The sequence below is a fragment of the Mus musculus genome, chromosome 4 (genome assembly GCF_000001635.26).
Source record: "Mus musculus strain C57BL/6J chromosome 4, GRCm38.p6 C57BL/6J".
Taxonomy (NCBI): Eukaryota; Metazoa; Chordata; class Mammalia; order Rodentia; family Muridae; genus Mus; species Mus musculus.
The window spans coordinates 154,988,327-155,014,884 of NC_000070.6; the positions used below are offsets into that span (position 1 = coordinate 154,988,327).

The 26,558-nt window shown below is 54.4% G+C and overlaps 1 protein-coding gene across 17 annotated transcripts in view; it reads right to left on the bottom strand.

Annotated features, from left to right (window-relative positions):
- The window catches only part of Plch2 (phospholipase C, eta 2), an 80,977-nt gene that overhangs the window by 5,212 nt on the left and 49,207 nt on the right, over positions 1 to 26,558 (bottom strand). For 11 of the 17 annotated variants that reach the window (XR_881430.1, NM_001356470.1, XM_011250270.1 and 8 more), the window contains 19 exons: positions 20,665 to 20,811; positions 18,592 to 18,835; positions 18,276 to 18,405; positions 14,429 to 14,599; positions 12,478 to 12,571; positions 12,122 to 12,385; positions 11,739 to 11,859; positions 10,525 to 10,696; positions 10,127 to 10,234; positions 7,806 to 7,964; positions 4,599 to 4,697; positions 4,207 to 4,289; positions 2,959 to 3,056; positions 2,689 to 2,871; positions 2,363 to 2,470; positions 1,567 to 1,691; positions 1,404 to 1,488; positions 1,094 to 1,240; positions 792 to 871 (listed from right to left, as the gene is read on the bottom strand). Coding sequence is in view for 15 of the 17 variants with exons in the window: in NM_001356470.1 (NP_001343399.1) it covers positions 792 to 871; positions 1,094 to 1,240; positions 1,404 to 1,488; positions 1,567 to 1,691; positions 2,363 to 2,470; positions 2,689 to 2,871; positions 2,959 to 3,056; positions 4,207 to 4,289; positions 4,599 to 4,697; positions 7,806 to 7,964; positions 10,127 to 10,234; positions 10,525 to 10,696; positions 11,739 to 11,859; positions 12,122 to 12,385; positions 12,478 to 12,571; positions 14,429 to 14,599; positions 18,276 to 18,405; positions 18,592 to 18,835; positions 20,665 to 20,811 (2,618 nt within the window). In the remaining 2 variants the exon portion in view is untranslated. Of the gene's footprint in view, positions 1 to 791; positions 872 to 1,093; positions 1,241 to 1,403; positions 1,489 to 1,566; positions 1,692 to 2,362; positions 2,471 to 2,688; positions 2,872 to 2,958; positions 3,057 to 4,206; positions 4,290 to 4,598; positions 4,698 to 7,805; positions 7,965 to 10,126; positions 10,235 to 10,524; positions 10,697 to 11,738; positions 11,860 to 12,121; positions 12,386 to 12,477; positions 12,572 to 14,428; positions 14,600 to 18,275; positions 18,406 to 18,591; positions 18,836 to 20,664; positions 20,812 to 22,312; positions 22,700 to 26,558 lie in introns of those variants that run through there. The other 6 variants (XM_006538940.2, XM_006538936.2, XM_017320247.1 and 3 more) reach the window with 3 other exon arrangements.

A 26,558-nucleotide genomic window follows, 5' to 3' on the forward strand; every position in this document is an offset into this window, starting at 1 on the left:
GGGCCTACCCAGCCAGGGATGGCCCTCAGAGAGAGGCAGACATAGGATAGATGGATGGGTGGTGGCAAGTAAGGGGACACTTTTAGTACCTCTGGACCCATGATGCTACCAGAGAGCTGGTGCTGGGCCCAGCAGGACCCCCTCACTCACTGTGTGGTTACAGGCCCCGAAGGGTTGGTTGCACCAAGTTGTACCCCAGGGCCTCCCTTAGAGCCCTAGCAGCTAGACTCCATAGACTGAGAACACTTTCTGTTCTGGCCTGGGGCGGGGGGTACATGGGATAGGGACCTGAGGTTCCAGATAGTGGGCAAATAAATGTATGTAGATCCCTTTGAGGAAACAGAAATGCAGAGGGATGTGTCACTCAGGACAAGGAAAGCCACGGGAGGGGTCATGGCGCTCTACCCTTGCCAAGAATCCAAGCAGTCAGCGTCCCCAGATGTACAGGACATCAGAGGCTACTGAGGGAAACTAGGACTGGTAACAGACAGAGGACAGGGAGGCAGGTACCAGGGCACCCCATCCCAGGACAGCAGGGAGACAGTGGCCAGGGCGTCCCATCCCAGGACGGGGACACTTAGCACACTTGGATTCCCGAAGCCCCCCTGGGACATGGAGATAGCACTAGAAGGCTCCAGGGTCAGCATCCCCCAGTACCCCACATCACAAACTAAGGAAGGGACCCAGAGAAGTGAATGCCAGGCCATAGCCCCAGAAGGGGACAGGGTGGGAACGAGGGGGCTGGTCCTATCCTCCCTGTGGCTATGTGAGGCCCAGGAGGTAATACTCACCTTACCACTAATGTCACTGACAGCCACATGAACAAAGATAGAGGCCTCTTCCATCCCTTCTAGGTACACATGCCGGTAGCCTGGAGCAATAGGGTCACGAGTCATCAAGGTTCCAACATCTCCTCACCCTGCCAACCCACACTTTCCTCAAAGGTGTCTGGGCCTTGAGTAGGACCAGGGAGCCTCCTGTGCATAGGAGGAAGAGGCTGGGCCCCCTTCCTGTGTCTTAAGCTAGTTAGGAGCTCCTGGGGAACACGGACGGGGAACGCTGGCAAACATTGAACCTCGCCCAGCCTCCTTACCTGGCATTATGCTGCTGAAGGCTAGTGTCCTCTGGCCGATGAAGTCACGTCCAATGGGGTCATGGTCCCAGACCAGGAAGCGTACAAGCGCAATCTCTGGCATGTGCACGGTGAACACCAGTGTCTCCTCCCACATGGGGTTGAATCCTGGAGATAGCGAAGAAAGGATCAGCAGGTCCAGAGACGACTGGCACCTAAGGAGCCGCAGAGTGGACAGGGCACTGGGCACCCAGCAGTGCCCGTATCCTACGAGGGACTTGGGCACTGGCTGGTGTCTGAAGCCCTCACCCACTTTGGCGGGAGCCCTCACCGTTGTCGTCCACCACTCGGGTCTGCTCCTTGCTGCAGTCCACGGGGAGCCCAATGACCTCCACCTCCACGAAGGGGTCGATGATCTAGAGACAGGGTGAGGGGTGGCACTGGAATCCCAAGCCCTCCCACCACCCACCTCACCCACGCAGGCTTGCCCCTACCTCCCCACGGTCGCCCAGCACCGAGTCCCGTGGTTTGGGCAGCTGCTGGCCACTGATGATCCTCAGGGCCAGCTGCTTCTTGAGCTGCCCCGGCAGGGGATCCTCCGAGTTGGGGTTGAAGACACCTGAGAGGATGCAGGTGTGAGCCAAGTACACAGCTGACACCACACCCCTACCTGTTGGTCTGTGGGGCTCTGGTGAAAAAGAGCCTTAGGGAAGGGTCAGAAAGCTTTGGCCTGGGACAGGATAGCTGCACTGGAGTGGGCAGGAGACCCGGATCACAGGGTGGTCAGGCTGCTAATGTCAAGGGCGTACCATGCATGGAAACACAGCTCAGTGCAGCCAAGAAGTGTAATGAAAAGGCGCTGTGCAGACAGAAACCTGTACAGCACGCCGGGGAAAGCCCATGGGACAGAAATGGCTCCTGAGCATCCTTAGTCCCTTTCAGGGACTAAGGTCCAGCACCTGGACCTGCATCTCCTGGAGCATACCAGGACCTCAGACAAGTGCTGCTCCCAAGTCTCATGCAGCCTGGATTCCAGGGCCCAACAGAGGCGCTTCCTAACTCCCACCCTCGGGGGTCCTTGGCATAGAATTCACTGCACACACACACACACACACACACACACACACACACACACACACACCAGTAAGCAGGTACCCCATTCTAACTCTCCAGTATCCAGGCAGCTCAGTCTCAGACTGACCCTCCCCTCTGCTCTGTTTACCCACCACCCCAGTATCCAGGGTCGTCTCATGGGAGCCCCCACCCCACCCCCGAGCCTGAGTCCCTCACCCTGGCACATGCACTGGGGTTTGAGCACGTAGCCACAGTCACCGTTGGCGCTGAACTTGGCCCTGTTCAGCTGTAGCATCCGCCCCTCTGACTGGTAGTTCAGGGCAACTGAAGGGAAGACAGAAACCCAGGCAGGTCAGTGATGTTCATACGCTCTTCTGTATGGGTTCTGGGGCTGAAAGCCCAGCATACATGCTGCAAGTGCAGGGGCAGACAGGATGCCTCTCATGCCAGCCTAGGGTCTGGAAGGCCCAACCCTGGTTGCTAAAGGCTTTCAGAGATGGCTCTCCTCACCATCCCACCCTGAACCACATGCCTGCACGCACCCATCTGGCAACCAGCGTTCCAGAAGGGTTGTGGATTGTAGTTGCTGGAGTCCACACGGTAGGAGGAGGGGTATATGCGCGAGAGCTGGTGCTGGTTGAAGCGCAGGTACTGGGTGGGCTTCTGCTGCAGGATCTGATGGGCCTTGGTCTCACTGAAGGACGACACCTGCCAGCTAGATACCACTGGGGCACAGACCAGCCAGGTGTGAGCACACACGGCCCGCACCCCACAGCTGACCTGCCTGGCCCCACCCCACACGTGGCCCTCACCCTCTATCTCCACGTCATGGGTCCCCACAGACTTGGTATATTTCACTAGGTCCGAGAGGGCTCGTGACAGCTTCATGGTCTTCTTTTGCCGGGCAGTCCTACGAGGGTGCGGCAAGGCTATTCAGGACCCTGTGGCTATGCCCCTCCCAGCCAGTCCCAGCCAGCCTTCCTGTTCTTCGATTCAGGCTCCAGGGCCTGTACAGGTCCATCTGTTCCCCAAATCATATGTCCCAGGCAACCTGGGACTTGTAAACAATAGTTAAGATCCATTGCACTCCCAGCAGACAGGTACCCCCTACTCTAACCTTCCAGTGTCCTGGTAGCTTGACCCTCTGCTCTGTTCAGTGTTTCTACTACCCTGGTATCCAAGGTAATCTCACAGGAGTCTGGGACAGGCCAACCCTATCAGTGATGAGGTAACAGAGATGTGACAGCTAGGTGTGGGCTGCTCTGATGCCATCATGGGATCTTTGGAACAAAAACCCTGGGTGCCCTTGAACATGAACCAGATGGGTGCTGGGGATTCCTGCTCAGCCAAGGGATGTTCTGAAAAACGTGAGCTTCTGAAAGGTTCTGGGAAGGCACGCACTAGAAAGACTAGGTCATAGAGAAGAGGCAGGCCAGTGACAAGGAATGTAATGTCTTAGCAGTGTGGCAAGGCACAGCTGGGACTGCAGACACGTAGGTGGGGAGAGACTGGGTGTGACACAGACAGACAGATGTGAGAGCAAGGCCTGGAGAGGAAAATGGAGGGGAAAGGCAGGAGTGGGGAATATGGGATCAGAAGGGCCCTCCTGTGGGGAAGACGAGCTCCAAGATGCATTAGCAGTGTGGACCACAAAGGTGCTGTGGGAAGCAAGCAGACTGGTGCTACCCCAGAATACCTGACACTCTCGTAGGGTATAGGAGGCACAGAGATAGACAGACTCTACCCATGGAGGGAACATGAAGCTGGGGGGGGGGGGAGCACTTTGTAAGAGGAGGTGGGAGCTAAGGTCTGGTTAGTCAGGCAGTGCCTATGCCCAAGAGACTCTGAGGGACCCTCAGGAGCCCTGCTGGCCTAGTACCTAAGCTAGGCTCACCCTGTGCTTTCTGCTGCTGCCTGGACAGTTCCACTTTCTCATTACCTGCTTAAGTGTTCACGGATTCCCATACCAGCCACCCATCTCTGCTTAGCACTTGGGGACAGCTCCCTGGGACTGGGCAGGACTTGCACGCATGCACACATGCACTGGGCAGGGCACTGACCCTCGGCTCTGGCTTCCTGGGGAGTCCAGGGTCTCGTCCCCCTCTTCCACGCTGGCCACCTTCTTTATCTTGCTGCCTTTTTTCTGTGTGGGGAAGTGGAATTGTGGCCTGAGACCAAGCCAGGACATGTAAAAGACCAGGAGGTGCGGGGTAGGGGCTATCAGCCTAGGTTCCTGGGCTTCTACCCAATTGGCCCACAGAGATATCTGCAGTGCCCTGGCCCTGGGGGACTCTTGGGACTCTCGGGGTCGGAATCTCAGACACTGGCCAGTATGGGCCAAGGGAAGGCAGTAGCCAGAGCTCCTACCTTAGGGACCTGACCCCAACCTCTGCGAACAAACAGGGATGGTGGTAGAGCCACATGGGATGCCTGAGCCAGGGCCTCTGCTTACCTTGCGCTTGGAGAAGCTGCTCATGAAGAGGCGGCTATTCTGCCTGCTCACCCCGCTGTCTTCCCCGGCCTCCACGTCTTCCTCAACCTTGCTCTGACCCTGAGAGACAGATAGAAGTTGAACCCAACCTCTAACCACCTAAGGAAGGCAGGATAGCTCCCTGGTGGCCCCAGAAAGCCTTTCTGAAGGAGGCGGGTTTGACCAGGCCTGGAGGCAAGGTGCTGATTTGGGGTGGGGGGGGAGGGTCAGGCACAGCTGCCAGGAAGAGGCCCGAAGAGTTGGGCCTCCCGTGGTGTGTGGTTTTAAACTCAAGTAATCAGTTCCAAATTTCTTTATCGTGGATAGAGACTGCATAATAAATGCAGCTTGCATCTGGAATATTCTCCAGCCGAGTCTACTTACGTAATCCTTTTTTGAAGCCCTGATGCCCCAGCCTGTTACTGCCGCACAAATAGTGAATAATCCCGCATACAGCCAGCTGACTGCTCTGAGGAGCACAGGGCAGGACTGCCTATGCACTGGGCACAGGGTAGGCACACCCCTAGCCAGGACCCCATCCGCTTGTTCACATGAAAGTCACTGAGCAACTGTACTGCACACTGGCTTCTCTCAGACCACTATGGTATCACTACCCACTCCACACGACTCCTGCATAGATGCCTGGAAACCCAGGACAGCTCTAGTCAGGGCTTCCTCACTTCATCTTGTTACCTAGCCCGGGGAGAGGATAGTTTCTATCACAGACACTAGATCCGTGTAGCTATAGCTAGGGAACCCTGCTGGAGATGGGGATCAGTTGAGAGCATAGATGCAGCATGCGCCCCCATGCTATACAGGTGAGAACTGTCCACACACCATGGTGTGAATCCCCTGGTATGCACAGGTCAGATCTGCACATAGCACTGGCATTACTGTACACACCATGGACAGCCCTACACAGCAGCCCAAGGACACTCCTATACATCCATATGGGCACTTCTTCATACAACTTAGACACAGCACATACCACAGACACCTGCACACACCATGGACCACTGCACATAATATGGGCCTTTGCATACACACAGATCCCTGCACCCACTGTGAACTCCCATATACATTATAGACTCTTGTATATAGCACACAGTATGTACACACCCCTGCATGCACTATGGACACTTATCCACACCCTTGCACATGTGTGTGGGCAGTCTAGAGATGCTATAAAGAGCCTACTTTGGTCCTGGACCACAGAGAAATCTCAGTTCTCTACCACGGCCTCAGAAAACAGCTGATGCTTTCCCATGCTCTCTCCTGTCTAAGTCACTCTGCCTTGGCATCACCAGGTACTACTGTTGCAGATCTTACTGATGTGATGGTGGTCGGAAGCTCCTGCCAGCTGCCTTCACCCTGAATCCCTCCTCTACCCTCTTCAAGGGTCAGGAGCAGATGTGCTGGGCCTTTCCTAATGCCCAAAGTAGCCACGTTAACCAGTCCCTTCCAGTCCACAGACTTCCCAGGTCCAGAGCCAGAGGCAGATTCCCAGTGCCTAAGGTACCATTCTGATCTGTGCCCTGCACAGATAGCCCCCAGCAATGGTAGTCCACTTTCCTCTCAATCTGGGGACGTGTAGTGGGAGAGGCCTTAGCAGCTTCACTCATGTGTTGGGAATCCCATGAGGCTGACATGTATCTAAATTATTTAAGTAATGTCCAAATTGTTGCCATCACCATGACTTGAATGATCAAAATATGCACACAAATCAAGAGAAGTACACACAGATATTCTCCTTTCTGCCTGGACAATGCTCCAGGAAGCTCCCTGGATGACCAGTGCCCTATTCCTTAGTTCTTAAGCCCCTAGTTCAGCAAGCTTCATTATGCATTTCCTTTCTGCCCGTCTCTTGCCCATCTCTTGGTGATACTGTCAGGCTTGGGGTACAAACTTCTTCTCCAACCTGGGTATCTCAATACTAGAGCTCTTCCTCCTTCTCCCCCTCTCCCCCTCCTCTTCTCCCTCCTCCCCCTCTCTCCCTCCAAGACGCTTTCTCTGAGCACAGTTATTCATACATGAGATAGCAAGGGCCAAGCTGTGCTCTTGGCCCCAGGTGTCCTTCTTGTTGGCCAAGAAAAGCAGAGATCCTATTAACTTTCACCAGGGTTGGACCAGTGACAGGGCCCCACCTCCACTCAGCCCCCTACTAATGGAGGCTGGGCAAAGCATCAGGCAGGTTATATTCTCCTGCCCAAATGTCTGGGAGCTAAAAATAAAGAGAAGGCCGTGTGCACGGGACCCGTGTGAGCCACCTGCAGAACTATCATATCAGCTGTGCTGAGCTCTCTAGGGCTGTGGGTGGAAACAAACACACCTCTAAAAACACAGCAGGAGCAGATCCTGTTCTTCTGGAAGAGGTCCTCTTCCGGCCCTCCCAAGAGCCTTGGAAACAGCTAGAATCGAGCCAGTGGCAAGGAAGGGCAGGGGAGTGGAGGGATGGTTCTCCAGACATCTCACCCTGCAGATGCCTTACTCAGCTGCAAGGTCAGCTCCACAGCCACCACAGCCAGCTGCTGGCCTGTCCTTCAAGCCTGGCTTGCTGCTCCCCAACAGCGGCACACCGACACATATCTAAGATGCTTCAGATAGCTCTCAGGACTGCCTGGACCCTGAGATCCTGCTGTCTATCCATCCCTCCATCACCCATGAAACCCTCACCAAGGTATGCAATGCTCAAAGTCCCTCCAAGAGAAACCTTAGGTCCCTAAGAGCATACTTGCCCATATACAGATACTGTGCTAGTGTGCATGAGTGTGCACGGGCATCTATGCGGGTGTGTGAATGTTGTATAGGTGTGTGCAGGGAGGTATGTGTGTACAGGTATGTGTGCAGCTATGTGCACACATGTGAGTGTTGTGTGGTATGAGCACACAAGCATGCATATGCACTTGTATGCGTGTAGGTATATGCAGAGGTGTATGTTTATATGGGTGTGCATGCAGGTGTGTATGCACATGTATAAGCATTATGCACATGTGTGTTTAAGTACAGGGCTATGTGTGTGTACTGGCACATGGAAAGGTACAGGTGTGTATATGGATAGATTTGTAGACATACCTCTGCAACCAGTTCTGTATGTGCATAGACATCTATCTACTTCCACATGTTCTGGGGTCCTCACCCAGCTCACAGACGAGGTGTTGGAAAAATGCATGTCAGCAGCAGAGGGCTCACCTTCTTGGCCTCTGCTTTGCGCCCAAGCTTTCCAGAGGGGGATAGTGTGGACACAGAGAAGTCATTGGGGTCTTCACAGTCACGGATCTTTGACTCCTTGATCAGAGAATCCAGCTTCTTCTTTGCAATGTTTTCCACACGCTTCCGATTGGTGGAGGCCTGCCACAGGTCAGCCTGTTAGTGTCTGTCCCCATCCCAGAGAGCAGCCCCACGGTCCCTATACAGTCCCTGGGATTCTCAGCACAGAGCCTGTGGTTTGCCCCAGGCAGCTATGGGCAGCGCTAAAACCCAGATACGTGTAGTCCCTAAAGTTGTGTGGCCCCAGAGGAGGAGGTCGGGACATTCGGAACATAACATAGGATCTGAGACCCACACAGCGGCTGCCATAAATGTTGAGCAGCCAACAGGGACAGGAACCTCTAACTCAAGCTGTGTGCAGTGAGGCCCTGATGTACTTGCAGCACTTAAGGGAGACCTCAGTCTGGGACATCACTCTCCGACAGGACAAGCTCAGTGAGACCCTGATGTAGTTGGAGCACTTGAGGGAGGACCTCAGTCTGGGACAATCAGGACCCCCTGCATGCTCAGGATAGGGTAACCCCCACTAAGGATGTCAGTCCTAAGTTCTGCCACCATCCTGGGCCAGCCAGAGACATGAGCAGGCACACCGGAAGCAGGAAGAATCTGCTGTCTCAGGGCTTTCTAAAACAATTAGGCAGCGCTGGCCCGGAGGCCTTCTGCACAATTATTTTCCCATCTGATGACTCCTTGGGGGACAATAAAGTCTCTGCTGCCTCATAGTGGCTGAAAGCAGTGGATGAGCAATGCCCAGAAGAGAGACGTCAGTTACAAAGCCTTCCTCCACTCAGCTCCCGGAGGACCAACCCCGACAGCTCAGGCTCCCTCCTCAGCCCTGGGCCAGGCCAGCTGCTCTGTGGGATGTCCGTGTTGCCACACAGGAGGTCTCAGCACTGCAGCTGGCTCTTGGAGTTGGTTCTGGTGCAGGGCATGGGGTAGCTGGTCATGAGCACTGACCACTGAGAGCATTGCGGTCCTCACAGTCCCTATACAGACCCTGTGATTCTCAGCGCAGAGGCTGTGATTGACCCCGGGCAGCTGTAGACAGCACTGAAACCCAGATATGTGCAATCCCTAAAGTAGTGTGGTTCTGCCCCAGAGGAGGAGGTCAGGGCGTCAGAAGATAACAGGATCTGAGACCCACACACTGTCCGCCATATGTGTTGAGCAGCCAGCAGGGACAGGGCAGACTTTGGCCAGGCAGCTGGGGTGCTCTGAGTTAAAGCATGGCAGGAACAGGTGTGGGTATGGGTGGGAATGGTGTGGAACCCCCTCAGTGTTAAGTCTCAGCGTCACAGACAAAATCCAAGGTCAGCTTAGCAATGGAAACCAGAAGGGGGAAACAGTAGGTGTGTGGCTGGCCTGCATAATAGACACGAGGGCCCTCCCCCTCCTCCACCGTCCCCTCCCCCACTCCCCACTCCTTACTTTCTCTTCCAAGGCAGGGTTTCTCTGTGCAATAGCCCTGGCTGTCCTGGAATTCACTTTGTAAACAGGGCTGGCCTCGATCTCACAGAGATCCACCTTCCTCTGCCTCCCTAGGGCCTGAGGCTTTGTACACCACAGCATTTACCGTATGTCCTCTCTTCCTGCTGCCAACCTTCCTCACTGATCCTGGTGACCAGGACAAGAGACTGCTCCTCACATCCATAGGTTTCCCACCCTTGAAGGGACTCCAGCCAGCCTAAGCGTGGCCAGCCTGGGTCTGGCAGGCCTTGCCCTTCTCCCCAGTTCCCTCTGCCTTGATAAAATCCATTAGATTACTTTCCTAAGGCTAGCCACCAAGGTCTGTTCCCTTTTTTTTGGCCACTTCCTCCTCTTGAGGCTGACCACCAAGGTCCAACTATCACAATACTGAAGTCCCGCAATCAAAAGCCCCATTTGACTCACCTAATTAACAGGCCTAGTTAAAATCAAACATCTCATCCTAACACGGGGTTTCTCATATGTATTTATTTTTTTACATTTGTAAACCACCATTTGCCTATGGGCCACGTCTGTCTGTCTGTCTCTTCTCTATCCAGAGGCAGTCCTTTGTCCCCCCGCCCCCCAGGACAGATACCCCTTGCCCCCTCCCTTGTTCCCTTCCCCTTCTCCCTCACCCTCCATCTCCTGTCTTTGTCTCTGACTCCCTGCCCTCTCTCCCTCTGGGGTAAATAAATCCCCTTTGTGCTGAGAATTGGTCTTGGGTGTTGGGGGCCAACTCCAGGTTCCCTACAAGCAGAGCCTGGGCTCCCACTCACATCCCCATTGAGGAGCTTGCAGTCATCCTCCATCTCATCAGCACTGTCCTCATCAGATACTTCGCCTTCTTCTGCATCCTCACTGATATTGGCAGGGAGCTTCTTCCCCTGGGGGAAGAGGTAGATAACGGGAATCCAGCGGCCGGTACCCACCAGGAGCGGCCGCCATAGGGAGGAGGCCTTTGTAAAGTTCCCTCTTGGAACTCCAGGCCACACGTGGGTTGTAACCATGCAACCAGTTGGTGCTATCGCAGCGGCACACAAGGGAAGTGGCTCAAGGTGACACGGCCATCCTGAGAGTGAGAACCTCCCTCCCGCCCAGTCTGCCCGTAGATACTGTAATTCTCCAGCTTGGCCCCAGGCCAGAGCCGTCATGATGCTGGTCCTGGAAACCTCACCTTCACCAGGATCTTGCCCTTGAGCATCTGTGGAGATGGAAGCATGGTGGCATCTTCGCTGCTCACTGAGGAGAGGTCCAGCTTGTCCCCGAGGATGTCAGTCAGATACTGGGCCATCTTCTTCTGCTGAACAACACTACAGTGGTTCTCAATGGACAGGATCACTGGGTACCTGTGGTCCCAAGACAAGAGGAGTGGGAGAAGGCCATGACCTCAGAGGCTGACTAAGCCCCACACCTGTAGGTATACAGGCCATCTGTACCATTGACTGTGGTATAGGTAATTAAGTAATTAGGTAAAAGATCTGCCGTCTGCTCTAAGAGGCGATCCACCAATAACTCTGAAAAATTAAATAAAATGGGTGGGAGAGAAGCTGAGAAATTTTAGGGACAAGTAAAGAAAGCATGGGGGGGGGGGAAATCAAAGGTGACCACAAACTCTAGGAAAGTAAAAAGTCATGGTTTGAATATGGCATCATGAAATACTATGGAATAGTGGATAAGCTGTAAGAAATATAATCTCTTTGATCTACACAATGGACGACCCTGGGGTCCTTACAGGGAACACTATACCTGGAAGGATGATGCTGGCTCACAGAAGCAGCCCCCTGTCGGCTATAGGACATCTGTATATTCCAGCTGTCCCTGAGCCCCAACACCTCCTCAGTTGCACCCCCAAGAGCCCTCCTGCTACACCCCCTGAAACCACATCTGTTTCCTAGATCCATCTGTCTCTCCACTTCACCACTTCCTTTTCCGCTTCGGAGTCTTGTTTAGCCAAGGTAATGTCTTCTATTTCCAGAAACCAAATTGGATTTTTTTTTTCAACAGTGTCCACAGCCACAGCTGAGTGACAGCGAATTGAGTCTGGACACAGAGTAGCTTCCTGGGGGTAATTAGTGATAGAGCCATCACTTCCATGGGTGACTGAGATGAGAGATTGCCACAGTGTGTATGTGGGTAGGCTATAGTCACTTGACCATCCTGCCATTCTTACTATACTGTAACCTTCCCTCCCACCCCCCATGGCTGGATTTCCTCCCCTGCCACTCTCCTCAAAGAACAACCTCTAAACAAAACTCATCAGTTGCATAACATAGTCACTGCCCACTGGGAAACACAAGGGGAGGAGACAAGAGATCCAGACCCTGCATACCTTTCCCCTGCCTGCCTCTGGAGCACCCCCCACACCCCTCAGGAGACCCAGTCACTCACTCATTCTTGATGAAGGCGTATTTGTTGATGGTTTCGATGACATCTTTGAAAAGGATCTTGGAGGTCAGAGTGTAGCCATGATGGACAATGGGTTCTCCATCGGGCCCGTCCCAGCAGTCCACTGTAGGCAAATAGATCCTAGTTAGCCCTGGAGGCTTGGCTGTGTGAACCTGGGGAGGCTTAGTCCCTGGGCTCCAAGCATGGGGGGAGGGGCAATGTCTGACCTCTCAGTGGTGAACAAAAGGGACCCTGCCAGAGACCCCACTCTCCCCCGCTCACGACTCCCCTGTGGCATTAGTCCAAGCCCATTTCCTGAAGGAGGTGCCGTCTACAGCGGAGACAATGCTCCTTGGTGCCGGAGGGCAGAGACCAGATGTTCTTACCCTCCACACAGCGGCAGCCGGCCTGCAGGACCCAGGCATACATGTCCACCCGAGACTGGGACATGAGCTGGTCACCCACGAGGTAGGTGTTGTGGGACGAGGTGATGAAGTAGTGACTCAGCGGCTGCGTCATGTCTTGGTGCACTCTGTTGTGCTCAGGGTTGAAGATGTCACCGGCGGGGCTCCGGGTGTAGTTGGTAAAGCCTGCGGTGTACACAGGAGCGCCGTGGTGTATCTCCATCACTGGGCTCGGCTCACGACTACCTGCCCCGCAGGTGGAATCCTCTGTGCAAGCTGCCGCAGCAGTTTCCCATCATTCCCCGGGGACAGCAGAACCGAGGGAAGCACTCACTCACCATCAATCCCCAGCATCCCCTTGCTCTTATTTTCCAGGCAAGGCTCAAACTGCTCAATGATGTTCTGACAGCTCTCCAGGGTCACACCGTTCATCTAGGCCAAAGCAGAGGCACAAGCCCAGGCTAGCTCATTCATAGCATGGACTGTAGTCTATGTCAGTCAGGCAGTTCCCCCTTCCTCCCACCAGTGTCACCATCTCTTGCCCTTGTCTCTGCCATAGGGTGGCATCTGGCAATGACATTAGGGTGGGAAAGCAGGTGGGGGCCATCCCAAGGGTAGTGTGGTAAAATGATGAGCGTTAACGGGCAATTTCGCAAAATGTGGAATTGCTTGGGAAAGAGGTCTCCGTGAGACTTCTTGTCTAGATCAGGCTGGCCTTTGGGGACAAGAGTTGGGGACTGTCTTGATTATATTAATCAGGGAGGAAGACCCATGTTGTGGATGGGCCTTGTCATGGTTTGAATATGCTTGGCCCAGGGAGTGGAGGTGTGGCCTTGTTGGAATAGGTGTGTGATTGTGGGCATGGGCTTTAAGATCCTCATTCTGGCTGCCTGGAAGTCAGTCTTCCACTAGCAGCCTTCAGATAAAGATGTAGATCTCTCAGCTCCTCCTGCACCATGCCTGCCTGGATGCTGCCATGCTCCTGCCTTGATGATAATGGACTGAACCTCTGAACCTGTAAGCCAGGCCCAGTTAAATGATGTCCTTATAAGAGTTGCCTTGGTCATGGTGTCTGTTCACAGCAGTAAAACCCTAAAACCGGTCTGTTCCCTCAGGAAGGGGATCCTGGACCATACGACGGAGAATTCCAGCTAAGCATGGCACACGTGCATTCCTTACAGGAGACCCAGTTCCCTCAGGCTCCTGACTCTGACTTCCTGGCTACAGTGCACTATAACTTGGAATTGTGGGCCAAATTAACCCTATTTCTCTTAAGTTGCTTTTGCCTGTCTATTTTATCACAGCAACAGAAAAGAATCCAAGATGTTGGATTTGGGCCAGCCTCATAGAGTGAAGTGGGGTCTAGCAATAACCCTGTAAGCCATGGTGTTGTGGAGGTAACCCTGGGCAGAGACAGGACTCAAACCTCAAATCCCAAGCCCACAGCTGCTATTCAGCTACCTAGTCCTCTTCCTGCTGTGGTGAGACATGGTCTACCATTATAAGAGGGACTCTGAGCATGTAGCTGGAAAAAACTGAGGGCTGTGAGCAGGTCCCAGCCAGTAACTAATCCCCAAAGCATGCCCTCCTCCTGGGAAAAGATCCAGGAAGACCCTGGCAGATAAGTCCAAGAAGCTGTTCCTCAAAGTGCCCCAGTGGGGAACCACATGCTACCCTATTGTCTATGGAAGTGTTCTCTCCAGAGGGCTGGGCCTCCCATCTCCCTGTCATCAGAGTGGGCAGTACCTTGTCCATGCCCAGGCCTGATCTAAGGTGAGGGGATGGTGTCTCTGGGGCTCCACACATGAGTGGGGTAGGCAGCAGGGCAGTGCCTAGAAACACAGTTTTGGTGTTGATTCCTTCATGGTGGACTGAGTTCCTAGGGCCGAGGTAAAAAATGCTAGGGGTATTTAAGTGTTTGCTGAATGGACTGGTAACTGCAGAAAGGCCACATGTGGAGTCAGGCGGAACACATTGCTGCATCAACATCCAGAAGAGTGGTTCCCAAAGATCGGGCAATGTAACCCCAGCCCATGAAATGCTCAGTATGAAAATTTTGCCAAGGGGAGGGGTGACCCCCTGGAGGCTTTGGGTGTGGGACCCAATGCCAGAATGGAGCTGACCAGAGGCCCCCTCTGTCTGCGAAGAACCTATAAGCTTCCTCACTTACCTGGCAGCGTCAAGGGCCCAACTCTACTCTGCTAGGAAGCTCAGAACACATGGTGGCAGAAGCTGAGGCTGAAATTGAGGCCACACCCACCAGCCACACAGCTTCTGGCAGGGCCTCACCTTCTGCTCCACCTCCAGAAAGCGCTGCAGGTCGGAGGCATCCAAGTGGTCCTTATGGTTGCTGTAGGTCAGCATGAGCAGGTAGAGGTCTCGGCGGGTAGACATCATCTTGTAGAAGGCGCAGAATTCCTCAAAGCCTAATGTCCCCTGATGGTCATCTGTGTCCGCCTCCTGTGACACCCAACCTGGGGTCACCATCCGTGCTGCAACCTTACTACTCCCAGTGTCAAGCCCAGCTTCCCTTCCTCTGCCACTACCCACAGCACCCCTCCAACAGCCCCTCTCTCTTCTCCCACCAGAAAAGCACTGTGGCCCTTGAAAGCACAGATCGGAGCCACCGCTCCCTTACACCACGCCTTGCAAGGCCAACCGGTAACCAAACCCCATGGTCACCTACACTGTAGTTACCAACACCCTGCCTTGTGAGGTGAAGTCTTCCACTGGAGCTCCTTCCACCTTGGGCTCTGTGCCTACATCTGCAGCCACAGTTGGCCACCTGCCCTCTGACAAGAGACACTTGGGGCCCCAGAGGGCCCAGCAGTGTCCTGGCTCAGGTATCCAGAGACGTGCTCTTGCTCACTATCTTCATTTTACAGAGAAAAGGACTCATAAGATAACCCCCAGAAACTGTTCCACAGGGATGTCCAAGGAAGCCATGATGTCTTCCCAACCTTTACAGACGTAAGGAGCATCTACCACGGGCGCCATTACCCAGGATGCAGTGTACACCCCAGGCCCAGGCCAGGGGAAGACTCTTAAAATAAGGGTGCCAGGGCTTCATAGTGGCCCCAAGAATCTCGGGAGTGGCTCAGGAAGGACTCTGTGGGAGGGGTTGCTTCAGTTCTATGAGCTCGAAAGACTGGGCTTTAGTTCTGTAAGGACCTGCTAGATGAGGTGGGTGAGCCCACATTTGCTTGGAGGTAACAGCCCTGAATTGGTATTCACTGTAAAGGGTTTATCCCAAAGGGATGGATGCTCACTGTTGAGTGACAGTACTCAGTATTTGGATGCAGGATTGGGATGGCCCTGATAGCTCAGGATCACCATGGGGACCAAAGAGACCCATGCCACAGCTTACACAGTGAAGCTGCCTTTAGCTACTTTGTGGGTTCTTTTTTCTTCCATCTTTTCAATCCCCTGACATTAGATAGGAGAGAAAGAAGGATAAAGAGAAAAAGAAAGAGATCCCTGAATAAAGTCAGGGGTTGGGAGGGGGGTGATGTTATCGTTAGACTACTTTATGCTGATTAGGGGCATTTGAGTTTAGAGTTCCTTAGGGCAAGTTAGATCTTTGCCCTCATGATAGCTAATTTCTTCTTCTTTAAACATGACTACTTAACAAATTGCGACCAACAGCAACCAACCATGCTTCTCTGGGCCCTAGCAGTTTTATAGCCTCTGAAAAGCCCCCAGAATTCTAAATGTCACACAATCGCAGAAACTATCTACAACTGGCACCAAATCTGTCACACCAAAGTTGTAGGGCCTCACGGAGGATCTGCAATTGGGCACTCATATTAACCCACTGGCTTCTTTCTCCCTGGCCATCCGTGGGCTGACCCCCTAGTGTCCCCAGGGAAGACAGGAAGAGAGCCAGAATGGGAGCCCAGGTGGCAAGGGAAATGCCACCAAGCCCCCTGGCGAGTTAAGCTCTGATTAGCCCAAGGGTTCTCTTGGGTCATTAAACCTGAGGACCAGTGTGCTAACCAGCCCCACATTCCAATCGTATCTTAGACTTAATGAAATTATGTTAAAGCCGCTGCATCTGCTACGCAGGTCTCTGCTCTAATTACACAGTTCCAGATCACCCTGATACTGATGGTCAGAGTGGCCCGAGCCTTGCAGAAGGCCACATTTCCATCCTAGGGCTCCAAGTGCCTATGGAGGTCACTGTGAGGTCTTAGCCTAAATCGACTCTTCATGGGCTGAGAGATCAGGCTTTTAGGGTCTGGGTACTCTGTAAAGACCACTGAACCGTGCCAAGACCCATGTCTCCAGGACATAACCCCACAGCTTCCTGTACATACCAACCTGTAACTCCATCCCATCTACACCTGCTACCACCTGCTAGCCTCTCATCTAGTATGGTCTTTCATCTCTCCCCAGGGCTTCCTATTGGCAATCTAAAGGAGCTAGGCCTGGGACTACCCAGAGGGACTCAGTACTCAGTACTCAGAAAACACAAATTCTGAGATCTATCAAGGGCTAGAGCTTAAACCCTCCCTTCTCTCCCAACACGCCACGGGTGTTTTCCTCCTCTTTCTCTCAGGCTGCTCCAAACCGAGTCCCATCTTGCCTGCTGCCTGGCCCTTAGTGCATTCTCAGCCTGAGCAAAGCATGCTGAGCCCAGAGCTGTCCTGGAAGGGCTAAGGGTTAAGGCCCAGTGTAGGCAGTAGAGGATGGATTGGATGCAAGTCACCTGCTAGGCCCCGCTGTTCAACTGCTGACCCAACAGGAACCATCAGAAGGGCAATGAACACTCCCATGGTCTTCAGTGGGCAGTCTGGGAGAGTCCTGTCCACTGCTGTCACTCACACAGAGACCCAGCTAATACCTGTCATTGTTTCACCTGAGCATAGCTGCCTGTCTAGCATGACTGCACACGCAAGAACCTCTGAGGGTCAGACTCAGCAGAGCTGTCAGACCATGAGTGTGCGTGGATGTGTGGATGTGTGTGGGTGTGGGGTGTGGTGGGAGCAGACTCAACAGAGCTGTCAGACCATGAGTGTGTATGGATGTGCGCATGTGTGGGGGTGGGGAGAGCAGACACAGCCAAGCTGTCAGGCAATGTGTGTGTGTGTGCATGTGTGCCTGTGTGTGTGTGTGTGTGTGTGTGTGTGTGTGTGTGAGAGAGAGAGAGAGAGAGAGAGAGAGAGAGAGAGAGAGAGAGAGGAGAGCTGTCAGGCTATGAGTGTGTGTGTGTGTGTATGTATGCATATGTGTGCATGTGGGAGGGGGGAAAGACACAGCAGAGCTATCGACCATGAGCATGTGTGTGCATGTGTGTGTGTGTGTGTGTGTGTGTGTGTGTGTGTGTGCATGCATGGGGAGGTAGACATAGCAAAGCTGTCAGGCCATGAGCATATATATGTGTGTATGTGCATGTTTATGCATGCGTGTGTGTGTGTGTGCGTGCCTGTTTGTGCCTTTGTGTGCATGGGGGTGGGGGGACAGACACAGTAAAGATGTCAGACCATGAGTGAGTGTGTGCATGTGTATGTGCATGTGTGGACACACGTGCACGTGTTAGGGACAAACAAGGCACCATGCTCACAGAAACCCCTTTCTAGGCTACAGAAAGGAAATGAGGTCAAAGATCTGGGTTTGCTGCCTCAGCCCATCCCTGCCCCCAAACTGGGAGTTGCTAATGTAAGAGTTTCTCTCCCATGGAGGTTCCCAAAAGACAGAAGTAATTACAGACAATAAAGGATGCATTTTCATAACTCCTAACAGCAGGGTGTTTGGGGGTCATGGCAAAGTGGGGTGGCTAATGAGAGCTGCTGCATGCTGGTCCAGCTCTTTGATGGGCCGTGTGTGTCTTTAAGGCTGGGGATTATTGGAGACCAGCGAGTGACTGGATGCATCTGAGTGCTTACTTTACGTGCCCGGTCTACCTAGGTAGGCCTATGCTTAGTGCTCAGCCCTGCCCGACAATCAGCAGAGCAGCACCTGGCACAGTTGCCAAGAGGTGACACCCCAAAGTCCCTGGATACCTACCCTGTGAGGTGACCATGCCCCCTGTGGTGACTTCCCACAGCTCAGGCCTGAATGGCCACCCCCAGCTTCCCATCTGTAGTCCCGGAAGGTGTTCCCACAGGGGACTCAAGCCGCCATGCTCAGCACTCACCCTGAACATCTGTTTCACCCTCTGCCGGGGCAGGTTCACGTTGAGTTTATGTAGCAGCTGCAGAACCTCACTGATGCTCAGGCTGCCGTCCCCGTTCTTGTCAGCCTCATCAAACGTCTGCTTCAGCCACTTTGGGGCTGAGTTAGGGGCCAACACAGTCCATGGGCCTGACCTGGCCTACTCCTCCCTCCAGCCTAGGAGGCAAGGAGCAAGAGTCCCCAGCCCAAGCACCCCCCCTTATCTTCCCTTCACTGGGAGACCCTACCCAGGCGGATAGTGGAGGGGGTCTGTCCCCACCCCTGGAGCCTAAGGATATTGGTCCCTGGTACGCTGGCGACGGGCTAGGCTGTCTTCATCGCTGATGCCAGCCATGAGGTAGCGAAGGCCGGTGACCCAGGTACGTGCCTCTTCACTGCTGGGTGAGACCAAGTCCAGCGACTCTCTGTGGCTGCCATGGTAGATGCTGAAGCAGCAGTTGGGGTCAAAGCTGCTGTCCGGGTAGCGCTGGAAGATTTCAGACTGCCGGCCCTCACTCACCTCCTGGATGGAGTCGATGGAAACTGCAGGCAAGTCGGAGGATTCCGAGACACCAGTGACCCAAGTGTCCCCCGACTCTTTAGGCCCAGAACACCCTGAGTTAAGCAGATTGCAGCCTTGTTCTCGATGGCTGATACCTCAATTTAACACCTCCTCACTGAGCCCATGCTCAGAGGGACCCCTAATGCCCCTCTACCCTCCAGTATGCTTAGCTAACCCCCCTCATCCTGCTCTGCGGACTATAGGCCTTCTCTTCCTCCTTTAGGGATAAAATACACATGCGTGCACACACGCATGAGCACCAAGGAAAATGAGAGAGAGGTACTCGTCCCCTTTGGCAGTCTAGGCACCTGGCTATCCCAGGATTGAGCTTCTTCTGGTGCACATTAAGACGTCAAAAGCGACCCACTCTACCTGTCAAACTCTAACCAGCTCATCTCTCCATTTCAAAGAGCCCCTGCACCGGGTACGGCTAGATCCTGCGGCTGCTTCAGTAACAAGTCCAGCACTGCAGGCAAGAAGCCAGGTGTACGTAGCCGGCAGCTGCAGCTCAACTCACAGGTGTGCTGGGTGACAGGTGTGCCAGCATGTCCTGATGAAGTCTCTTCCTCATACCAGCTCAGGGGACCCTCTGCTCAGATCCATCTCTGAGAGGATGAGCAGCTTGCTGCCTTTAGACTCTGTCCCGATGTCTGAGTAGGAGCTCCTCACAGAGATGCAGACCACAGGTGGCCAGTGTCTCCTTCTGGGCACCAGATGTCCCCTGTTCTGTCTTTTGCCTTTCTCAAGCTCTCTGGCATGAGTGTGGCAGTCAAAGAGATGGGCTCCAGCTTGGTCCAGGGACCAACATTTCACCTATTCCTCTCTGCACTGAGTTCTGTACCCACTGGGCCTCCAGGGGTGGTCAAGATGGAAAGCTGAAAACGTTCTTATTCCTCAGTTTATTCTTCCAGTTACTTGGGGGAGGGCCCTGGGGAGGAGGGGGAGGGAGCTCCATGGCTCATCAATGCTCAGCTACCAGGAAATAGACTGTTTTGCCATCTCCTTGTCAAGGTTCTCCCTGGATGATCAACTCCTGGCTAGGCACCAGGCTCTGCCTGTGTAGCCTGGAGGCAACTCCCTCAGGCCCAAGGCAGAGCCAGTCTACACTGGCTCCAGGAGCCAGCAGAAGCCACCTGCTCTAGGATGACTTCACCTTGGGACTCTTTCTCACATGGGCCCTCCAGGGTCCTATCAGAGCAACTGTCTCCTGGGACTCCATAGTGGTACCCTTGGTAACTGCTGGGCTGAAGCCTACCCTGGCACACCTGGTCCTGCTGTTGGCAAAGCCAGAGGGACCTTAGAACTTTGCTTCTCACAGCATGTAAGACTCTGGTGTCTCTCCGAGAGGGGCCCCCGACTCATCCTCTCCAACTCTGACTCTCCACTCCACGAGAACTATGCAACTTGAACGACCCCTGCAAACCACATCAAGTGCTCTGGCCCACACGGCCTTGGACTCCCAGCCTGCCTTCAGTGCTCCTGACTGTGTAGGCTTCTGTGGTTTCAGGACAGACTCGTCCCCCTTGGCTGGTCTGATAGCTCTTTATCCCTCTCTGCCCTCTGCATTTGATATGGGGCAATGCACTAAGATATCCAGTCTCCATGGAGTCCCAGAACTCAGCTGGGCAAGGGCCATCTGACCTTGTTCCAGAGCTCACTGCAGAAACCCCAGACCACTAAAGTCTAAGGATGACCAGCACAGCATCTCAGCAGGGTCTTAACCCTGTGTCATTGTCTACTCTGGAGGCTGCCCTGTCCTGTGCTCCCAGGTCCGTGCCTACCCACCCCCTCCCCTGGGTTGCTGACTTACTCTTGGCTTTCTCGTTCTTGCGGGAGGGACGCCATCGGAGGCAGGAGCGGTGCTCATCCAGGTAGTAGAAGCGGACCAATCCCTTGGAGCTGCCACGGAGCTTCACCATCTGGGTCCCCTCTTGCATGGCACTCATGCATCGCTCCACTAGACACAGGTGGACACGCAACAGAGACAGACAGACAGACAGACAGACAGACAGATAGACAGAAGCTATGAGAGCCCTGGTAATTTCACCTCACTCCCAAGGGCCTGTGTGGTCCTGTCCAAACATGAGACAGACAGGTTACCACCCCTTCTCTGCTGGACGCAGGCCCACTGGAGGTGGGTTGAGGCACCAGGGAAGACATTCGGCACTGGCCTGTCCCCTGACACCTGGGCCAGTCCAAGAAACCACTGAGATCCTAAGTGGCCTTTGCTCAGACTGCCAAATAGTCAGAGACAAAGACCAAAGCCCAGACCACTGTACAGGGAGCTCCCAGAAATGGGCACAAGGTGGACCTAGGCACCATGCACCAAACCTGGCAGCTAGCCTGTGCCATGGGCCACTCCTGACAGCCTACTGACCCTTCTGTGGCATCACCAGGAACATCACCTGTCTCATGAGCAGCCAAGTCAGCGAGAAACCCTATAGAAAGGCACAGAGCTGGGAGGCTGAGGTGCTGGGTTCAAGTCCATAGCTTATTCCTCTCCCCTTGAGCCACCTGCCACCTCCTTTGTCAACTTCTGTCCCAGGGGAAGGACTTCAGGCCAGACCCAAGCCTATCTATGCCTAGGAAACCCAGGAGCCAGGGGGACAAATCTCCTGAGTGCCAGCAATGAAACATCAGCAGACAGGAGGTGCAGAAAACCACAGTGGTGCCAGGTCAGATGGCTTTCTGGAGGAAGCTCTTACTGGCCATAAGCAGAGGGGAACTGTAGGCATGGGGTGGAAAGTCAAGGTAGATAGGGCTCTCTAGGGGACACAGCCAGTGGGGACACAAGCGTGGTTGCTTAGTGCATTTGAGGTAGCGTTTGGGGACAGAGACTACTCTAGAACCCTGATGTGGTTCTAGAGTTAAGCCACTGAATGTGCACCTTCTGCTGCTGGAGCAAGGAGCAGCAAGTGAACCAGGCATCCCTGACCAGGGCCTCCGCCACTCCACACACTGAACCCTTCTACTGGCCACCCAACAGCCCTTTCCTTCTGTCCAGTGCTTCACAGTACAGGGCCTCCCTGACACCATCTAGAGACCATTGTGTCTACACCTGCATGCCTCCATAGCTACACTGAAGGTATTGTTGCCCCACAAAATTCCAAGGACCCCCCTCAGAAAGAGCTCTGAAGCCACATGAGCCACCCCCATACCCCCAGCACATTCAACCAGGGCTTTCTGGCTCCAGTTCTGCCTTGCCTTCTTCCCACTTGGAGTTCACCCTCCAAGCTCTGCTAAGGAGGTGGACAGGATTTCTGGCTGGGGGCAAAGAGGCAATGTTTCTGGGCCTGGAGATCCCAGAGGAAGAAGCAAAGGAATTGGGATGTTGGTGTGGCGAAGGAAGGATCCCAGGCCCCAGAGGCAGCCCTAACTTCCATAGGAAGCTATGCATCCTGTGGCCCCATAGGGCTTGGCCAGTCCCTAGGAGGGACTTGGTTTTTGCCCTTTCTTACCTACAAGGCTGAGCTGCCATCTTGGTGACACTACCACGCTCCCTCCAACCCAGAGGAGTACCTCTGCCAGGCAAGCCACGGCTCCTGTGGTCTGGCTGGCAGCAGACGGCTGGGGACCAGGCATATCCAAGCCGTAGTCCCCCAAGCCAAAAGGGACCCTCAGCGACAGGCCAAGCTGAGGTGTCAGCTGGCACAGGGGCTCCTCAGGGATCCCCTTCTCTCCTCTACCTCTTCGTCTTCCTCCTTGGAGCCCACTGAAGCCCCGCAAGGGCTGTTCCCAGGTCCCACTGGCATTGACCCAACTGCTGCCTGCGGCCCTGGATGGTCCCCAGGCCAGTCCGCCCATCCTCTAGAACCTCCAGGCCTATTTGAAGAAGATGAATGCCAGGGGTGGGGGAGCTGCCAAGCCTCACCCTGCCATCCTTGGCCAATCCGCCCAGTAATCCTGCTGGATTCAGCCCAGCTGGACAAAGGATTTAGGCCAGGGGAGGGCCCAGCTGCCAGCTCAGAGCAGGCTGCTTCATGAGCCACCAGACTCATGTTTGAGGCTGAGGCAAGGTAACAGGTTAGGCATGGGACCCTCCTGGGACATAAAACAGTGCTTACAAGACCAGGAGTGAGGGCCTCTGTGAGGACACTGCCCCCCAGGAGAGTCTGTCTGTCCACAGGTGTGGTCCTACATGAGGCTGTCTTCCTAACCCTGCCCATCCAGAGCTGGTATCTGTGTCTTTGTTTTGAGCTCTCACTTCCTGCTACTTGAAATCCTTGTACGTATAAGGACTTCCAACTTGATCCCCACTGTGTGGTAGTGAGCTGGTCCACAGATGGGACAAAAAAAGCAGACGCATGCTGTCCCAAACCCCAGGGCCAAGAACCCAGTCCCCTTTGGCTGGAGGCCAGAGCTAAGCCAGCGCAGGGCCAGCTAAGGCTAGGCAAGACAGGACAGACCTTTCTACTTTGACATCCAGTATGGGAAGGAGAATGTAGGTTCCCTGAGCCTTGTGCAGATTCCACTCCAAATCCCAGCCCTTCCCCACCCCCCAGCTGCCTTCTTCCCATGCCCAACAGAACCAAAGCTGTGGGGATATCCCACTACCCAGGGCACATTATCACTGTACTCTGCACCCAAGGCTGGACATATCCGGGTATCCAGATCTCTCATGACAGTCTCCTGACCCAGAGAGGACCCTGATCATCTGCCAGGACACCGGCCACCACTCCACACCAGCCTATGGGGCCACTGAGCATCTAAGACGTGCTCATCACTGCATTCAACTTTGCATGGTTTACTCAGGGCAAGCAGAGACAGGAGAGATGGTTAAGAAAGGGAGGTGGGGTTTCATCTCAGCTTCACCGCCTCTGGATCACGGCACCCCAGCTTCCTCCCTAACCAGGCTTCTGTTTCTGGCAAGGGACAGCTCATCCTGGGAGTCCTTGCCGGGGGAGGGGGGACTCCACATCCAATAGCCACATCACCCTGCTTCACAAAGTAGCCTGGGTACCCCTGTCCAGCCCACCCTCTTGACCCTGGCCTGCCTGTTCATGTGTCCTGGACAACAGGAAGCTCAGCCAGAAGGAATCAGGACCCACTGGGCCAGATCCAATATAATCAACTCACAGCCAAACCCAGGACCCAATTAGGAGCCTTGGCCAGAGGCCTTGCTGGCTGGAGGTGGACAGGCAGCCTGCCCTCTCTGCCACAAATTAGCATAAGGAACCATTTACCACCAGGACAGGAAGTAGCACAGCCCTGGCGCTCCCCAGGGAGACAGGCCACAGGAGATCCTGACCTGATGGCATGGTCACCTGTGTAGGTGAAGCCCGGGATCCCCAGTGAGTAGTGGATAAAAGCTGGGGTCTTTGTTGTTGTTTTTGTTTTTGTTTTTTAAATCCAGGTGTCAGGAAAACCGTGGGCTGCTAAGGCTGGGCAAGATGGGACAGGCATTCTTAATGCTTCACCCTGGATGACATTTATGCTGTCCACATCCCTACAGCCCTCCCTAGGCCTCCAGTGACCATGCCACTGCACTTCCCATTTGATACACACACACACACACACACACACACACACACGCACACACACGCACACGCACACACACACACCACTGTATACCAGAATTTCCAGATGTCCTGTTCTCTCTAGGTACCCTACCTTTGGACACACCTTCTCTTCCCTTGTCTGGGCCTAGCCCAGTCTAGGGCCACTCACGCTTCCCAAATCTCTCCAGAGCTGGCTACTTCTGCCCTCTCCCCCATCTGCTTTTAGCCATCCACCAGTCAGTCTCCCACCGTTCTCTAGGAGTTAGCTGCCCAGATGGCTTCAGAGGGTGAGCAGATCTAGAAGCAACAGTGCCCCCAGTGGAGGACTCGGAGCACTGCACTCCAGACTCCCTGACCCTTCTGGTGGGTGGCCCCAGGCCATAATCCTGTGCATACTAGGCTGTCAGAAGCCCAGCTAATCCTCCCTCACACCCGGCCACCAGTAAGGCCTCTGGCAGTAAGGCCTCTTCCACTGTCCTGAGGACCAAGGTAACCCTGCCCACTTCTGATACTGCAAAAGATAGGTGGACATGGCACTTCAGCCACTGAGCAAACCGGTACCCTAGCTGAGGGAGACGGCAGAGGGCAAGCTACCATGGGCAGCTTGTCCAAGTAAGAGCCCAGGTAACTGGCCACACAGGACTCAAGCCCACTAACAGCTGGACTGAACTTGACCACCTGGCCACCTAAGCCGTGTGGGAAGCTCAGACGTATACCCCCAGCCCCTGCCACAGAGAGAAGGGCAGCCATTCCCAGAAGAGCTACCTGTAATGGATGGAAGGAGTACCCTGCCTCCCTTTGATGCTTCCAGGACCTCACATCTATACAGGGCCACCCAGAAGCCCATAGCTATACTTAGGACCCAGGTCCAGTCTGGTGGGTGATTGGGTCATTCTCAGAGGCCAGAGGTAGTCAGCTCCTCATATTAAAGTCACAGAGGGACTCTGGGGCCCCAGAGTGCCCTTCATCTGCTCTCCTTCACAACCAGGCTCTAGAGCACCCTGCTTCCCCAGAAGTTCAGGAGGGTCCCCAGGAGCCAAAGATGTGCAGCTTCCAGAAAGGGGAAGACATCTACCATGGTCCTCACCCAAGTGGCTCAGGCAGGAGTAGCCTGTCACCTCCCCGACTTGACACCATGTATCAGCCCCACAAAGTCTTATGTGGGAAAGGAATTGGTTGCCTACCAGAAGAGGCTCACCTCCCCCAGCTGCCCACCCCCAGGACAGGAAGCTCCTGGACTCCTCTGTCCTAACTTCCCCTGCCCCATTATCGACCCACACAGCTCCCCCACAGAATATTGCCTGCTCCCAAGGGTCTCCTCTCTGCTCCGTCTCAGCCTCACCCAGAAGCAGCAAACAAGAGACAGGATGGATGGGGATGACCAAGAAGAGCCACGGCCACTTAGTCTGCTCTGGGAGCTATGGGCAGCTACACACCCGGGCCACACTAGAATTAGTGGGTTAGTCTCCCTAGAGTCCAGCCAGCTGCAGCCCAGGCCCAGAAGTCCTGGTGCTCAGATACACACATTGGAAGCACAGGTGGAGAGGGGAGCCCAGCTGGAAGACATCACGACTCCCCTCAGCTCGGCCTCATAGCTGCAGACCATGGTGGCCCGGCCAGGCAGCTGCTGTGACACGGGTACTCCCCCAGCTTGGGTATCCTTGTCACCTCGGTGCTTCAGCTCCCCTTCGGATGAAAGGCATGTCCTCACAGCCCCAGCGGGGCCCGTGGACACTGACAGCTGCTGAAAGGGAAAGATCCCGTGCCGTGCCGTCCAGAGGTGGGCAGTGTTGGTACCATTTCACTACTGTGAGGCAGATCGATCTTGTCCTCACACAGTGGGTAAACCCAGCTTGATGGCTGCTGTGAGCAAGAGACCAACAGCCATTCAGTGGATTTGCCTCTCCCCGGGGAGAGCCGGAAAATCAATTTACCCTCCCAATAAGCCTACAAATAGTACCCACAGGCCTTGCCAAGCATGAACACGTGCACGGGGGGCACCTTTGGGTACAAGGGCCTTTATCCCACAGGTAGGATGGGACTTGCAGCTGTTACCTAGTGAGCAGGGCTCTAAAGAGCAGCAGCATAGGACATTAGAGAATGAAGCTCCCCCAGCCCTTCCCCCACAGCCTTGATCCTCCCCAGGCTGCTTCCCAATCTGCAGGCCACCCGAACACTTAGATGGTGCCTGGGGTAGGGTGGAAGA